The sequence below is a fragment of the Pseudophryne corroboree genome, chromosome 2 (assembly GCF_028390025.1).
Source record: "Pseudophryne corroboree isolate aPseCor3 chromosome 2, aPseCor3.hap2, whole genome shotgun sequence".
NCBI lineage: Eukaryota > Metazoa > Chordata > Amphibia > Anura > Myobatrachidae > Pseudophryne > Pseudophryne corroboree.
In genome coordinates this window covers 186,899,875-186,918,358 of record NC_086445.1, presented here as the reverse complement: position 1 = coordinate 186,918,358, position 18,484 = coordinate 186,899,875, and the positions used below count along the sequence as shown (strand labels likewise).

Genomic DNA, 18,484 nt, shown 5'->3' with positions numbered 1-18,484 from the left:
AATTCACTAAATTGGGTGAAATAGGTTTAAAAACACAAAATAAAAATGTTGACTTATGTGTTGACATTTTTAGTGTCGAGCTTTTGACCCTGTCGACATAATGATTGTCTACCTAATGCTGTCAAGCTAGTCGACCTTTCTAATGTACATCTTCTTCTTTTTTTTTTTTTTTTGATTTTTATTGAAGTTTTATATAGCACAAAATAGAAGGGGGGGGGATACAAAAAGAAGAAAAAAGGGAAAATGGGGACCGGGGGGGGGGGGGGGGTGAGGGGGGGGAAGAGAGCAAGTACATAAATACAAGGCTACTGGGCATTCTGCCTACACAAAATTGACATACTGACATAAATATACACTGGTCAGTAAAGTAAATACAACATACAACTGGGAAATAGAAGACAAACTCGGGATGCACCTGAGAGTGTGCACGATGGTGGGTGATGCCGGGGTCTACCCTGATAAGTGTGAAGACCTATAGGTACGCCACGAAGACCAGCGGAGTGAATGGTTTGTCTGATGACTGGAGTATATCAAACCAGCAGTCTCAAATTCGTAGTGGGATCAACCCTATATCTGCAGATATACGCACCTAAGATCTCCGTATTATCTGATTTATTATGTAGTATTATTACTCAGTGTGCATTAGGGAACACAAATTGTTTTTTCTTACACAGAATTACCCCTCCCTTTTAGCACCTGACTGATATTACATCTGATTGAGCAGCTTTCCAATATTTGTGCATTGCTTGGTAGGTGTCCAAATATTTATTTTCCACAAGAATATACAAGTAAATTGTTTAAAAATCATACAATGTGATTTCCTGGTTTGTTTGTTTTTTCAGATTCTGTCTCTCACAGTTGAAGTGTATCTATGATGGAAATTACAGACCTCTCTCATCTTTTTAATTGGGTCAACTTGCACAATCAGTGGCTGTCCAAATACTTTTTTACCCCAGTGTGTGTGTGTGTGTGTGTGTGTGTGTGTTCGTGATATACATACACACATATACATACATACATACATACACACACACACACACTTATTTAGTTTTTTTAATTGCTGATATTTCTTTCCATTACCTGCTTAAAAGCGCTGGACTTACAGCCATGTGCTACTATGTGGTCACAAGACTCCCTGGTGACTATTTCAGTATATATGGCTGGCTCACTTTCCACCAGCACAATGGTCAAATTGCAGGAAGCATTAACATTCTAACTTATAATTATAAAATAAAATAGAGTCTAACACAGTATGTCTAATATCATTTATTTTTCAGTATGAAACTTTTTACAAAGAAAAATGGAGTAGCACTGATGTAACACCACCCTGTGATCTTTGTGTTTCACAAGTAATGCTGTATAAAGAAAGAGGCACTAACATAGGAAAAGACAGGCAATAGAATTCTCCTTTGTTACAGGTGCTCAATCCCAAATCATAGATGTTAGAACAAACATTCTTCCGATACATTTCGGTAAATTGCATTAGATTTTACATTTCCTGCTCAAAGGATCCATTCCACATTCAAACTAGTAGTTCTCATATCCACATCCTTCCCTTTTCCCAGGGTTGAATAGAAGATTATTGTATCCTTAGGGTAATAGATGGGGCTCAGGGACAAAAATGACTTTCTTGCTAGTATACTCAACCCACACCTACAATATTAGTTACACTGAAGATGGACACATGTCAGAACAAAGAATGAAAAATAAATAAGGAAGTCTTTGTGCCTAATACAATTTGAATTCATGCATTTGAGGGAATAGATCATATATGCTCAATCGGCCAGAGCGTTTCCATCCCAGGCCAGCCAACGTCTCTCTCAATAAGATGGTAGCTGAGCAACGCAAGTTGTACTTGGACATGATTCCCAAGGAAATGTTTATGAGGTATCTTTATTCTGAAAAGCAAAAAAACTCCCGCTCTAACAGCACTTCATGTAAGATATGACAACACGCAAGTCTGTAGGAAAACAACCATGACCGATTTCACCAGTGCCAGGACAGAGCATGGTTCTTCATAATGGCAAGCTGCCGCTGATGGAATCTAAGGGGTGTATTTACGTTACCCACATTAGCAATTTAGGCTCTTCAGGTCTTGAGTCCTTGCATGGCTGACATAAGGTGAGTTGTCGTTACTGATGGAAGAGGTTCTGCACCACCGCATTCACTTGCTGCCAGCCATGATTTTGAGATACTGCAGAGCATTGTGCGCAGCATTTGCACGGGCTGCTTCTCTTGTAGCGGCAGAGCCGTGACAGACAGCTGTGGGCTGGGTGGAGAGCTCTACAAGACACTGGTACAGGCCGCTCAAACTGCGTTCATCTGGGGAAAGAGGAAATGCAGACAGACTGACTAAAGCTACACACAGAAATGCAATATAAAACTCAAATCCCTGCGCAGCTACTATAGAATAACCTGTAGATGAAGAGGTAAATGTAGTATCCTGGACGTTGCATGCAGTGGCAACATTTTAGCAATATATCCATTACATATAAATCAGCATTTTTTGTTAAAGGTGACACCCCATGTGAGCATTGAGCACTAGTGGAAATTAAGGACATTTACAGGTTAATATTACAACGGCAGTGAGTATAGTGCAGGATAAGGGCTCTTGCACGGCACCTCATGGAGCTGTGACATAAGGAGACAGCAATGAGTATAGTGCAGAATGTGGGCTCTTGCACGGCACCTCGTGGAGCTGTGACATAAGGAGACAGCAGTGAGCATAGTACAGAATGTGGGCACTTGCACGGCATTAGGACACAGCACCGACTACGGTGCAGCATGTGGGCTCTCACACTGCACATCATATTTGATTATAGCACTGGGCCTGAATCAGATGTTATCACAATGCCGATGCAGAAGCAATCTTTTTAGTAACGGAACTGCAAGGCATTGCAAGTGTAGCAGCCACACGCAAGTGAATAGAGACGTTCACCGAAGCCATCGCAGAATGCTCCGTAACTCCATACTCTGTTGCAACTGCAGATGTGAGGAACACCGACTCCCTGAGTGCCTCCATGGCTGCGGGAGCTGCAACACGTTTTATGCATACAAGATTGTAGTCGCATGCCCGAAAACGGTCACGATATGCCTGTGTTTTTGCAGACACACCGCGTTACCTCTAGCTAATGGCCTCTTCCTGTCACTCACTCTGATTCCGCACTGTGAGCGGCATCGTAAAGGTACCTTGGCGTGTGCGCACTGCAGCTGCGATGCATTCTACAGATAATTGCTCAGTTGCGACACCAATGAATTTGCGACTGCATCTGAACCAGGCCCACTGTCTTTTTCTATGCTGTCTCTATGCAGCGGAACACAGAGCGAGTACCCTCTCCCCCACTAGGTACTACAGTAAGTAACCCACTGATAACCAGAAAGGACAACGCTTTCTCTACCTTTTAAGGTCTGTTCTTGCAGTATTATAAGCAGCTTTGGAGTTATCAAAAGTAGGAGCCAAAAAAATAAATAACCATCTCCTTCTAAAGAGTATATAGGGGGTTCTGTTTCTGTAAGGCCAAAGCAGTAGGAACCCCATTTTCCTCTGCCCTTTAACTTACCAATATCGAGATAGCTGATCTGAAAGCTCTGCTCCTCGGACAGGTCTTGTAGGAGGCTGCAGAAGCAGCAGCTGAGGATAGGAAGAGGGTGACTCCTGAGATGTAGGATCTTCTCTCCTGCAGAGTTACGCAGGGAATCCCAGGTACAGGCTGCGCCGCGACCCCTGCTTCCATCCAGCTTTCCCCCTCCTGTACCCTGTGTAGATAACAAAGCAGTTACTTAATCTCATTTCTATGTTTCTACATTTTTGCATAAGGGTTACAATAGAAAAGTAATAAACTAACTGCTCACAACTATAAGCAAAATGTTAAGATTTCCCGAGTAAAACTACAGCGCAGTATCAAGTGGGATAACTGGTGAGCAGTCTATAGGTCTCTTACCACCAGTGGATATTTCCTGCGAATAAAAAATGTTTAGGAACCTTCCTGCACTACCTTCACTGGTCTGCCTCTGTAAGCTGCACAAAGCTGGGTAAACACCTATACAAATCAGTTTTAATGTGATGTTACGCTTTAATTCACTTGCGGTCGGAAGTCCTTGTCGCGGTGCCGATAAGCGTGTACACACATGTACAATATTACTTGGGATCTGCTATCCCCATATGACCACTGTACACAGTCTCGATTTCAGGCAGATCTAAACAGAATTACCATACTGGGCTGGAAATAAACATACAGGAAGGGAACAGGAAGCACTGGCATTTTCTACGCGAGTACTGAGGGTAAAATGCATTCTTTTTACTCCCCCATCATGAGTTTGAACCTATAAAAGGCTTGCGCTTGTTATAATATAGCTATGGCGACAGCACTTTAAGCGATTAGAAAGAAAATAAAAAAATGCAGCAAGAATTGTACCGTCTGGACCACAGATTAGATGAAGTGGTAAGGCACCTATTCCCATATACCATTGGTACAGAATCGTGAGAATAACCCAGAGGACTTCAGGAGTTATGGATGAACATACCTTCCAGAAGCTTCTCCAACTAGTCACCCCACTAATAGAAAAGCTGGAAACCTATTTTAGGAGACCCAATTATGTAGAGCAGAAACGGGTGGCCGCATTAAGGATTTGGCTACTGGAAGGACACTGGCTGAGGTACAGCTCTGCTGTATCTTGTCAAGCCATGGGAGAGATCATACCTGAGAACTGTGAGACCATCACTCAAGTTCTTCAGGAGCAATACATAAAGCTACGCATACAGAATTAAATTTTTTTTAATTAAATAAACAAATAACCAATAACAAACATAACTAGAAAGAATAAATATAATTATTAACCTAGAGAAAAAAGTAACATATATAACCATTACAGAAACTGTTAAAAGGTTTTGTTCGTGCTGTGCTCTTCCTTGAAGTGGAACACAGATGTAGCTCCAGAAGTTAGAACCATTGTGGTGGGTGGAGGGAGTGCTGTGGGGGAGGCACTGGCTGCCTTTCTAATTAGATATAATGGGGAAATTGGGTTGATATGAGGCAATAGGTCATGGCAGATTGGCTGGAACTGCTCATGATGGGACATGTGTGAAACTGGTTTGCCTGCTCGATTCACTATAGTTGCCCTGTACAGAACCTCGTTGATGAACCATCTGCTTCTGCCCAAAAAGCAGGATCTATTTGCACAAGTATTTTTTGTTACGTTGTTTCTCTACCATGATAGAAATCTTCATCGGAACAGTTATATCCAGCAGTGTCCAAGGTGAACATATACTGCTAGTCAAATGGAAGGTAGAAAGTCAATATTTGTTTATAAAATGGTTTTCTATTCTTTCCATGTACATGTAATAGAAATTTTTGATGAAGTTTGGAAGGAGGGAAGAAGAGACCAGACATTAAACCAGTAATGAAAGTAGTGTTAAAGGCAAAAAGAATTATGGGGAGAAATTACATTTGTCTCTTAAAAAAATAAAAAATAAAATAAAAGGTTCAAACAGAAAAGAACTTTACTGAAGTATATTATTTGTATGAAGAGATACAAAAGAGGACAAAATCTTGTTGTTTTTTTTTAGGGTGGGTTGCACCATTGTCAGTCTGCAAAATACCCTTTTTCACGTTGAATGAACATATAGGGCAATATTCAATTAGTGTAGAAATTTTCGACTGCCCGGAAAGACGGCACTTTCCGCCGATAATTGGCACTTCACTATTCAACTGAAGTACCGGTTTTCCGCCCTGTCAAAAATCACATGGATGAGCGGAATCTCAGCTCATCCATGTGTTTTCGACCCTGCTGCGGTTGAAAACGGGTCTGATTTCGAACATTTTTCGCCCATAAGAGTGGACGAAAATTAATAGTCGGAATCAGCAGGGAAAAGGGGCGGAAATGGCCCACAATAATAGGATTTTAAATTACCTACCGGTAAATCCTTTTCTCGTAGTCCATAAGGGATATTGGGGAGACTTAGTATGATGGGGTATTGATGGGGTCCAAAGGAGCCGGTGCACTTTAAATTTCTTCACTGGGTGTGCTGGCCCCTCCCCTCTATGCCCCCTCCCACAGGCAGTTATAGGTAAAACAGTGCCTGAAGGAGAAAGGATATATATGAGAGAAGAAACATAACAAGGAGTGGTGAGATTTATATACCAGCACATCACTAACATACAACAACCAGCAACGGCTGGTAACAATAACAACAGCAGCTGAACAGGTAACCACATAAAAGAGAACCTGCAGAAAAGTCAACGCACTGAGGCGGGCGCCCAATATCCCTTATGGACTACGAGAAAAGGATTCACCGGTAGGTAATTAAAATCCTATTTTCTCCAGCATCCATAAGGGATATTGGAGATACTTAGTATAATGGGGACGTCCCAGAGCTTCCAGAACGGGCGGGAATGTGCGGAGACTGATGCAGCACCGACTGCCCAAACTGGAAATCCTCTTTGGCCAGGGTATCAAATTTGTAGAACTCAACAAAAGTGTTCTTCCCCAACCAGGTAGTAGTCGGCATAGTTGCAAGGCCGAGACTCCACGGGCAGCCGCCCAGGAAGAGCCCACAATCTTGTACAGTGGGCCTTCAGGAACTTAGGAACAGGTAAGGCTGCCGACAAATAAGCCTGCTGGATAGTAAGCCTAAGCCAACGAGCAATGGACTGCTTCGAAGCAGGACAACCCTTTTTCTGCGCATCAGAGCCCAAACAAGGAATACGTCTTTCTGATCGGAGCCGTTCGCCTGACATAGACCTTCAAGGCTCGCACCGCATCCAATGTCTCTGGGGGTGGTCTTCAGTATGCCGAATGTCGGGATCCCGGCGCACAGTATACCGGCGCTGGAATCCCGACACCCGGCATACCGACAGATATTCTCCCTCATGGGGGTCCATGACCCCCCCCTGGAGGGAGAATAACGCGCGCCACCGTGCCCGCAGCATGGCGAGCGTAGTGAGCCAGCAAGGGGCTCCTTTGCGCTCGCCACGCTGTCGGTATGCCGGCGCCGGGCTGCTGGTCGCAGGGAGCCCAGCCTCCAGCATATACTACCCCCGTCTCTGGAGGAGCAGAAATGCCAGAACTTGACGGAACCACAATAGGTTGATTCAAGTGGAACGCAGAGACAACCTTCGGCAAGAACTGCTGTCTAGTCCGGAGCTCCACTCCGTCCTCGTAAAAGACCAAGTATGGAATTTACACAATAAGGCCCCCAATTCTGAGACACACCTAGCAGAAGTCAGGGCCAGTAACATCACCATCTTCCACGTGAGGTACTTGTCTTCAACCATCGTCAGAGGTTCAAACCAGGAGGGCTGTAAAAATTCCAATACCACATTCAAATCCCAGGGTGCCGTAGGCGGCACAAAAGGAGGTTGTATGTGGAGTACCCCTTGCAAGAAGGTCTGAACTTATGGCAACACTGCCAATTTCTTCTGAAAGAAAATTGAGAGGGCTGAAATCTGGACCTTAATGGAAACCAGACGTAAGCCCTTATCCATGATACTGTTTTGACGTCACAGGTTTCCTGGCCTGAACCATGGTAGCAATAACCTTTTTGGAAAGGCCCTTGTGAGCTAGGATGTTCCGCTAAACCTCCATGCCGTCATACGAAGTTGCCGTAAGTACAGGTAGACGAACAGTCCCTGTTGAAGATCGCTTCTTAGTGGTAGAGGCCAAGGGTCTTCGACGGGCATGTCCAGAAGATCCGCGTACCACGCTCTCCGAGGCCAATCCGGGGCTATCAGAATTGCCTGGACTCCTTGATTTCTGATTCGCTTGAGCACCCGTGGGAGCAACGGAATCGCAGGAAACAGGTAGACCATCCAGTAAGGCCAAGGCAACGTCAGTGCATCCACTGCCCTCCTTGAGGGTCCCTGGTTCGTGAGCAATACCAGTGAAGCTTCTTGTTGAGTCAAGAACCCATCATGTCTATCTGTGGACAGCCCCACCGGTGGATGATCTGCTGGAACACCTGATGGTGGAGTCCCCACTCCCCCGGGTGGAGATCGTGACGACTCAGGAAGTCCGCTTCCCAGTTGATTGCCGACATTGCCCTTACATTTCTTTCCGCCCAGGGGAGTATCTTGCACACCTCTCGCATGTAGGCTAGTTGCCGATTGATGTAAGCTACCACTGTGGCGTCCGATTGAACTTGGATCGCGTGATCCGTGAGCAGAGGAGAGGCCTGAAGCAGAGCATTGTAGATCACCTGAAGTTCCAGAATGTTGATCGGAAGGAGGGCTTCGTGGGCTGACCACCTGTCCTGGAACGGCGCCCCTTGGGTGACAGCTCCCCATCCTCTCAGACTCGCATCCGTCGTGAGAAGGATCCAATCCTGAATCCCGAAACTCCGGAATTCCAGGAGATTGGTGGACTGCAGCCACCACAGGAGGGAAATCTTGGCCTGAGGTGACAGCCGAATCATCCAGTGCATCTATAGATCTGATCCGGACCACTTGCTCAGGAGACCCAATTGAAATGTTCTGGCATGGAAGCTCCCATATTGGATCGCCTCATATGAGGCGACCATCTTCCCCAACAATCTGATGCAAAGATGGATTAACACTCGAGCAGGCCGGAGCACCATGCGGACCATCTCCTGAAGTGTTCTCGCTTTGCCCTCCGGGAGGAAACTCTTCTGGGCCACCGTATCCAGTAACATCCCCAGGAACAGGAGCCGCTGAGTTGGCTCCAGGTGGGACTTCTGTACATTGAGAATCCACCCATGGCGTGACAGAAGTTGGATAGTGTGGTCGATATGGAGCAATAAAATCTCCCTGGATCTTGCTTTTATCAGAAGATCATCCAGGAAAGGGACAACATTGACCCCTTGGACCCGAAGTTGGAACATCATCTCCGCCATCACCTTTGTGAACACCCTCGGAGCCGTGGACAGGCCAAAGGGTAGTGCCTGGAACTGGTAGTGATCGTCCAGTAGGGTAAACCTCAGATAAGCCTGATGAGGTGGCCAAATTGGAATATGAAGGTAGGCGTCCTTGATATCCAAGGAAACCAGGAATTCCTGTTCTTCCAGGCCCGCAATCACTGCCCTCAGGGATTCCATTTTGAACTTGAAAACCTTTAGGTCAGGGTCCAAGGACTTTAGATTCACCTTGGACCCTTACCGAGCTTCGATACCACAAACAGGTTGGAGTAATAACCCCTGCCTCGTTGTGGTATTTGTACTGGAACGACGACGTACTGGAACAACTTTCGGATGGCCTGTTGCAACGTAAACTTGCATATCCCCCAAAGCTGGCAAGCTTGATTTAAAAAATCATTGGGGAGGAGCGCCGTCGAACTCCAGCTTGTAGCCCTGAGAAATGAGGTCCCTTACCCAGGTATCCTGGCAGGAACTTTCCCATATGCGGCTGAAGTGACGCAGTTGAGCTCCAACCTCGAGATCTCATCGGGGTGGGCACAGTCATGCTGAGGACTTAGTGGAAGCCGAACTGGTGCTCTGTTCCTGAGAACCGGTGGTTGCAGGTCTTTTTGACTTACCTCTGGTGCCTCTATTCGCATTGGAGGCACCTCTGGCCCTAGATCGAAATCTGCTAGACCGAAAGGACTGAACAGACGGCCCCGGCTAGGAACACCTAGCTGGCGGGGCCCCAGAGGGGAGAAACGTGGATTTCCCAGCAGTGACTTTGGAAATCCACGTATCAAACTCAACCCTGAAGAGCAAAAAATTATATATCAAGTATATAATAAACAGGCGCCGAAATGAGTGGTTCTTCCTAGCCGCTGTAAATGGAGAAAGTCAATCTCAAAGAATATAAAAAAATAAAAAGAATTACAGCGCTAATACAGCTGATGCTAATAATATATGGATTTATTCATTAAAACAGACTGATATATCAAATGTAAATAAAATTTGTAAAATGCTCATAGACCAATTCATGGACATAAAATAGGCTCCTCAGCAATAACCTTATTAAGGCAAAGGTCCATATGATAATGTTTGGACACAAGGTCTAATTTTCACCAAGACCAGTGTGATTAATTACCCATCAGGTGTTCCAATGCATGGATCCGGGTCTTTATCTATGGAATGGATTCTGGTTCACAGTCCGTTTAGATTGACACCTTAATGTCCAGCACGCTGTGTTCCGTTTGTAAATGAATCCTGGAAAATTTTCCTTATTTAGACCAAGCTGGATTCGGGATCCTGGTCCTGGGTTTAGAGTCCGATGGAGCTGTCTTGAATAACGTCCAATGGTCAGGAGCAGTGTTGCCTTACGCGTTTCGCCGCTCCAGGCAGCTTTATCAAAGGGTAATGTGATGTTCAGAATTTACCCCTTTTTATAGGGGAAATGATGTCATCAGTCAATTAGCATAGACAATCAATCAAGATCAAGCATCAGAATTTCAAATACTCAAGAATACAGAAACAGCAGAAACTACTAAATAAAAACACACATATACTGATATTTATAAAACTAATCACGGATCCCTTAGAAAAAACTAATTTATTAAATTCCCAATTATCAGTCATGTGATCGTGTCACCGATCACATGACACTACTCATAGCAACTTCCTATAGTGCTGTCTATTCATAGGGACAACCATCTGTCAATTTGCAAGTCCCGCCCCGCTTACAAATCACATGGGTCTGCAACCTAGAAAGTGTACCGCTCCCATGACTACGGAGCCGTCACTTCCTGAGAGACTCGTTGCTAAGTAACAACAAGGAAACAGGAAACAAGAATATCGGAGGAGATGCTTCGGCAACGCGCACGTTTACCGGAAGTGCCCTGTTCCTATAGCAACAGGCCCGGCACATCCTAATGTACTTGACTAATAACCGTTTATCTCTTATGTCAGAAGTGACCCGTTTTCTCTAACAACGGAATAGTCACCTCATAATATAACTTAATACTGATTCTCACAACATATCAGAGGACTTCAATAAACCTAACTATAATTAAAGGAATATTTATCAATTATAAATATAGTCACCGGAAGTGACGGTTTCTATAGCAACAAGGCCATCTTAACCCTGTATATGTTATTACTGAACAATCATATGGATGAAAGGGACAGCATATCAATTACCAAATTAATGACTATTAATTCCACAATATAGTCAAAATCAGGAACTCATACAAAACACATAAGTCCATTCCCAAATGTAAATTTAGAGTTTAGAAAAGCACTAATTTAAGAATAAATGAAACTACTTGTTAATGGATATCAGTTTCATCAGTTATCATCAGAAGTGTATTAGCAGAATCAGAAGCTGATGAACTCAATCAAGTATTGCATTAAGTTCTAAAGCCTCGTTCAGACCTTGTGGATGTAGTGTGTTTAATTGAAAAGTCCAATAAATCTCTTGCTTACACAGCTTAGCAAATCTATCCCCTCCTCTTTTTGTTATTGGAATGTATTCTAGTCCAATAATTTTTAGGGATGCTGGGTTACCCTCATGATGTTTGTTGAAATGCCTAGGTACACTGTGGTTAGTAATTTTATTGATTACATTCCTCCTGTGCTCCATGAATCTTACTTTTAGTGGCCGGGTGGTTCTCCCCACATATTTCAAGTTGCAACCACATATCAGTAAATAGATGACCCAGCTGGAGTCACAATTGATAAAACTTGTAATGGTATAATCTTTTTGTACCCATTCTCGGGGCAAAATTAATGTTTTATTTATTGTATGTTGACAAGTGGTACATCTCGTTTTACCACACTTGAAAAATCCTTTCTGTTTAGTCGGCAGCCAAGATTGGCATCCATTTTCCACCTCTTGTTCTTTTATAGGTTTCATATAACTGGGGGCAAGTAGGGTTTTAAGGGATTTATTTTTCTTAAACGTAAGTTTCGGATCAATGGGAATACAATCTTTCAAAACCATATCATATCTCAAAACGTTATAATTTCTCTTAATAATACGTTTAATCTCCCCTGATTGATTATTAAAAGTGGATATAAACGATATATCCCTCTCACTATTTTTAGATTCTTGTTTTGATTTAGGTCCCAACAACTCACATCGATCCATTAATAAAACTTCGTCATATGCTTTCTTTAGTAATGATTCGGGGTAACCTCGAGCCCTAAAGGTTTCCCACATGACTTTTGCTTGTGACTCAAATAAACTAACCGACGAACAGTTGCGTCTAATACGCATGAACTGTCCTTTCGGGATGTTCAGTTTCCAAGGCATATAGTGGGAACTATTAAAATGCAAATAGGTCCCACTTCCTACCTCCTTAATATAGTTGGAGGTTTGGATAGAATCTCCATTTACTTTTAGGGTCACATCAAGGAAGGTAATTTCGGATAAATGATGTGTGAGTGAACTGCAAATTAAACGTGTTGGTGTTGAGATAAGAAACAAACCTCTGAGCAGTGTTAAAGTCCCCATCCCAAATAAAAAACAGATCGTCAATGTAACGGCCATAGAGGACCAGGCTCTCCGAGAACTCCCCCCCCCCCCCCCCACACGAGCCGGTCTTCGACCATGCCCATGTAGAGGTTAGCGTAACTCGGTGCGTTTTTGCATCTACAAATCAAAACAAGAATCTAAAAATAGTGAGAGGGATATAACTGCCCCCAGTTATATGAAACCTATAAAAGAACAAGAGGTGGGAAATGGATGCCAATCTTGGCTGCCGACTAAACAGAAAGTATTTTTCAAGTGTGGTAAAACGAGATGTACCACCTGTCAACATACAATAAATAAAACATTAATTTTGCCCCGAGAATGGGTACAAAAAGATTATACCATTACAAGTTTTATCAATTGTGACTCCAGCTGGGTCATCTATTTACTGATATGTGGTTGCAACTTGAAATATGTGGGGAGAACCACCCGGCCACTAAAAGTAAGATTCATGGAGCACAGGAGGAATGTAATCAATAAAATTACTAACCACAGTGTACCTAGGCATTTCAACAAACATCATGAGGGTAACCCAGCATCCCTAAAAATTATTGGACTAGAATACATTCCAATAACAAAAAGAGGAGGGGATAGATTTGCTAGGCTGTGTAAGCAAGAGATTTATTGGACTTTTCAATTAAACACACTACATCCACAAGGTCTGAACGAGGCTTTAGAACTTAATGCAATACTTGATTGAGCTCATCAGCTTCTGATTCTGCTAATACACTTCTGATGATAACTGATGAAACTGATATCCATTAACAAGTAGTTTCATTTATTCTTAAATGAGTGCTTTTCTAAACTCTAAATTTACATTTGGGAATGGACTTATGTGTTTTGTATGAGTCTTCCTGATTTTGACTATAGTGTGGAATTAATAGTCATTAATTTGGTAATTGATATGCTGTCCCTTTCATCCATATGATTGTTCAGTAATAACATATACAGGGTTAAGATGGCCTTGTTGCTATAGAAACCGTCACTTCCGGTGACTATATTTATAATTGATAAATATTCCTTTAATTATAGTTAGGTTTATTGAAGTCCTCTGATATGTTGTGAGAATCAGTATTAAGTTATATTATGAGGTGACTATTCCGTTGTTAGAGAAAACGGGTCACTTCTGACATAAGAGATAAACGGTTATTAGTTAAGCACATTAGGATGTGCCGGGCCTGTTGCTATAGGAACAGGGCACTTCCGGTAAACGTGCGCGTTGCCGAAACATCTCCTCCAATATTCTTGTTTCCTGTTTCCTTGTTGTTACTTAGCAACGAGTCTCTCAGGAAGTGACGGCTCCGTAGTCATGGGAGCGGTACACTTCCTAGGTTGCAGACCCATGTGATTTGTAAGCGGGGCGGGACTTGCGGATTGACAGATGGTTGTCCCTATGAATAGAGAGCACTATAGGAAGTTGCTATGAGTAGTGTCATGTGATCGGTGACACGATCACATGACTGATAATTGGGAATTTAATAAATTAGTTTTTTCTAAGGGATCTGTTATTAGTTTTATAAATATCAGTATATGTGTGTTTTTATTTAGTAGTTTCTGCTGTTTCTGTATTCTTGAGTATTTGAAATTCTGATGCTTGATCTTGATTGATTGTCTATGCTAATTGACTGATGACATAATTTCCCCTATAAAAAGGGGTAAATTCTGAACATCACATTACCCTTTGATAAAGCTGCCTGGAGCGGCGAAACGCGTAAGAGAACACTGCTCCTGACCATTGGACGTTATTCAAGACAGCTCCATCGGACTCTAAACCCAGGACCACCCATCTTTATGCCATATGTGAACCAGGATCCCGAATCCAGCTTGGTTTAAATAAGGAAAATTTTCCAGGATTCATTTACAAACGGAACACAGCGTGCTGGACATTAAGGTGTCAATCTAAACGGACTGTGAACCAGAATCCATTCCATAGATAAAGACCCGGATCCATGCATTGGAACACCTGATGGGTAATTAATCACACTGGTCTTGGTGAAAATTAGACCTTGTGTCCAAACATTATCATATGGACCTTTGCCTTAATAAGGTTATTGCTGAGGAGCCTATTTTATGTCCATGAATTGGTCTATGAGCATTTTACAAATTTTATTTACATTTGATATATCAGTCTGTTTTAATGAATAAATCCATATATTATTAGCATCAGCTGTATTAGCGCTGTAATTCTTTTTATTTTTTTATATTTCAACCCTGAAGAGCCATTGCCCAGAAAAGGGGAGGGATTCCACACTGCGCTTGGACTCTGCGTCTGCTATCCACTGACACAACCACAAAGCCCTGCGCGCCGACACTGCCATGGAAGAAGTCCTAGCATTAATATTGCCCATCTCCTTGAGCGAGTCACACAGTGACGCGTGCAGTGTCCTGAATGTGCTTCAGGAGAGTCACCGTAGTGACCAGAGGTATATCCCCAGGAAGAGGCCCTCCTGAATTTGAGAAGCCCACGTGTGAATGGCATCGCTCATCCAGCAACCCGCTATGACCGGCCTCTGCGATACACCAGCTTCCGTGTAGATAGAATTTAGTGTAGTCTCTACTTTTCTGTCCCCATAGTCCTTTATGGTAAAGGAGCCCGGGGCAGGCAGCACCGCCTTTTTAGACAGTCGAGAGACTGATACGTCAACCCCCGGCGGTTCTTCCCAGAATTTCCTATCTTCAGTAGCAAATGGGAAAGAGTGCAAAAATATTTTTGACACTTGACATTTTTTGTCTGGATTTTTCCAGGCTAATTTAAATAGGCAAGAAAAAAATAAGAATTTACTCACCGGTAATTCTATTTCTCGTAGTCCGTAGTGGATGCTGGGAACTCCGTAAGGACCATGGGGAATAGCGGGCTCCGAAGGAGGCTGGGCACTCTAGAAAGATTTATGACTACCTGGTGTGCACTGGCTCCTCCCACCATGACCCTCCTCCAAGCCTCAGTTAGGACACCGTGCCCGGACGAGCAGACATAATAAGGAAGGATTTAGAATCCCGGGTAAGACTCTTACCAGCCACACCAATCACACCGTACAACTCGTGATACTATATCCAGTTTGACAGTATGAGAACAACTGAGCCTCTCAACAGATGGCTCAACAATAACCCTTTAGTTAACAATAACTATTTACAAGTATTGCAGACAATCCGCACTTGGGATGGGCGCCCAGCATCCACTACGTACTACGAGAAATAGAATTACCGGTGAGTAAATTCTTATTTTCTCTAACGTCCTAGTGGATGCTGGGAACTCCGTAAGGACCATGGGGATTATACCAAAGCTCCCAAACGGGCGGGAGAGTGTGGATGACTCTGTAGCACCGAATGAGAGAACTCCAGGTCCTCCTCAGCCAGGGTATCAAATTTGTAGAATTTTGCAAACGTATTTGCCCCTGACCAAGTAGCTGCTCGGCAAAGTTGTAAAGCCGAGACCCCTCGGGCAGCCGCCCAAGATGAGCCCACCTTCCTTGTGGAATGGGCCTTTACAGATTTTGGCTGTGGTATGCCTGCCACAGAATGTGCAAGCTGAATTGTACTACAAATCCAGCGAGCAATAGACTGCTTAGAAGCAGGAGCACCCAGCTTGTTGGGTGCATACAGGATAAACAGCGAGTCAGATTTTCTGACTCCAGCCGTCCTGGAAACATATATTTTCAGGGCCCTGACAACGTCTAGCAACTTGGAGTCCTCCAATTCACTAGTAGCCGCCGGCACCACAATAGGCTGGTTCAGGTGAAACGCTGACACCACCTTAGGGAGAAATTGGGGACGAGTCCTCAACTCTGCCCTATCCATATGGAAAATCAGATAAGGGCTTTTACATGATAAAGCCGCCAATTCTGACACTCGCCTGGCTGAAGCCAAGGCTAATAACATGACCACTTTCCACGTGAGATATTTCAGATCCACGGTTTTAAGTGGCTCAAACCAATGTGATTTTAAGAAACTCAACATCACGTTGAGATCCCAAGGTGCCACTGGAGGCACAAACGGGGGCTGAATATGCAGCACTCCTTTTACAAAAGTCTGAACTTCAGGTACTGAAGCTAGTTCTTTTTGAAAGAAAATCGACAGAGCCGAGATCTGTACTTTAATGGAGCCTAGTTTTAGGCCCATATCCACTCCTGCTTGCAGGAAATGCAGAAATCGACCTAGTTGAAATTCCTCTGTTGGGGCCTTATTGGCCTCGCACCATGCAACATATTTTCGCCATATACGGTGATAATGCGTTGCCGTAACATCTTTCCTGGCCTTAATAAGCGTAGGAATGACTTCTTCCGGAATACCCTTTTCCTTCAGGATCCGGCGTTCAACCGCCATGCCGTCAAACGCAGCCGCGGTAAGTCTTGGAACAGACAGGGCCCCTGCTGTAGCAGGTCCTGTCTGAGCGGTAGAGGCCACGGGTCCTCTGAGAGCATCTCTTGAAGTTCCGGGTACCACGCACGCCTTGGCCAATCCGGAACCACGAGAATTGTGTTTATTCCTCGCTTCCTTATTATTCTCAATACCTTTGGTATGAGAGGCAGAGGAGGGAACACATAAACCGACTGGTACACCCACGGTGTCACTAAAGCGTCCACAGCTATCGCCTGAGGGTCCCTTGACCTGGCGCAATATCTTTTTAACTTTTTGTTGAGTCGGGATGCCATCATGTCCACCTGTGGTTTTTCCCAACGGTTTACCAGCATCTGGAAGACTTCTGGATGAAGTCCCCACTCTCCCGGGTGGAGGTCGTGTCTGCTGAGGAAGTCTGCTTCCCAGTTGTCCACTCCCGGAATGAACACTGCTGACAGTGCTAGTACATGATTCTCCGCCCATCGGAGAATTCTTGTGGCTTCTGCCATCGCCATCCTGCTTCTTGTGCCGCCCTTCGATTTACATGGGCGACTGCCGTGATGTTGTCTGACTGGATCAGCACCGGCTGGTGTAGGAGCAGGGATTTTGCTTGACTTAGGGCATTGTAGATGGCCCTTAGTTCCAGAATATTTATGTGAAGGGAAGTCTCCTGACTCGACCATAGTCCTTGGAAGTTTCTTCCCTGTGTGACTGCCCCCCAGCCTCGAAGGCTGGCATCCGTGGTCACCAGGACCCAGTCCTGTATGCCGAACCTGCGGCCCTCTAGAAGATGGGCACTATGCAGCCACCACAGTAGAGACACCCTGGTTCTTGGAGACAGGGTTATTAAGCGATGCATCTGAAGATGCGATCCGGACCACTGGTCCAACAGGTCCCACTGAAAGATTCTGGCATGGAACCTGCCGAAGGGAATTGCTTCGTAAGAAGCCACCATCTTTCCCAGGACCCGCGTGCAGCGATGCACTGATACCTGTTTTGGTTTCAGGAGGTCTCTGACTAGAGATGACAACTCCCTGGCTTTCTCCTCCGGGAGAAACACTTTTCTCCTCCGGGAGAAACACTTTTCTCTGGACTGTATCCAGAATCATACCCAGGAACAGTAGCCGTGTCGTCGGAACCAGCTGTGACTTTGGGATATTCAGAATCCAGCCGTGCTGGTGCAGCACTTCCTGAGATAGTGCTACTCCCACCAACAACTGTTCCTTGGATCTCGCTTTTATTAGGAGATCGTCCAAGTACGGGATAATTAAAACTCCCTTTCTTCGAAGGAGTATCATCACTTCCGCCATAACCTTGGTAAATACCCTCGGTGCCGTGGACAGTCCAAACGGCAGCGTCTGGAATTGGTAATGGCAATCCTGTACCACAAATCTGAGGTACTCCTGGTGAGGATGGTAAATGGGGACATGCAAGTAAGCATCCTTGATGTCCAGGGATACCATGTAATCCCCCTCGTCCAGGCTTGCAATAACCGCCCTGAGCGATTCATCTTGAACTTGAATTTCTTTATGTATGTGTTCAAGGATTTCACATTTAGAATGGGTCTCACCGAACCGTCCGGTTTCGGTACCACAAATAGTGTGGAATAATAACCCCGGCCTTGTTGAAGTAGGGGTACCTTGATTATCACCTGCTGGGAATACAGCTTGTGAATTGCCGTTAGCACCGCCTCCCTGTCTGAGGGAGCAATCGGCAAGGCAGATTTTAGGAACCGGTGGGGTGGGGACGCCTCGAATTCCAGCTTGTACCCCTGA

The 18,484-nt window shown here is 44.4% G+C and overlaps 1 protein-coding gene across 1 annotated transcript in view; it reads right to left on the bottom strand.

The window, feature by feature from the left end:
* Positions 1 to 1,253: 1,253 nt before the first annotated feature.
* Positions 1,254 to 18,484, bottom strand: part of TARBP2 (TARBP2 subunit of RISC loading complex) — a 155,931-nt gene continuing 138,700 nt past the window's right edge. The window contains exons 8-9 of the mRNA XM_063952146.1: positions 3,561 to 3,756; positions 1,254 to 2,322 (exon numbers count right to left, since the gene is read on the bottom strand). Of these exons, the coding sequence (XP_063808216.1) occupies positions 2,165 to 2,322; positions 3,561 to 3,756 (354 nt within the window). The 3' untranslated portion in view covers positions 1,254 to 2,164. The remainder of the gene's footprint in view (positions 2,323 to 3,560; positions 3,757 to 18,484) is intronic.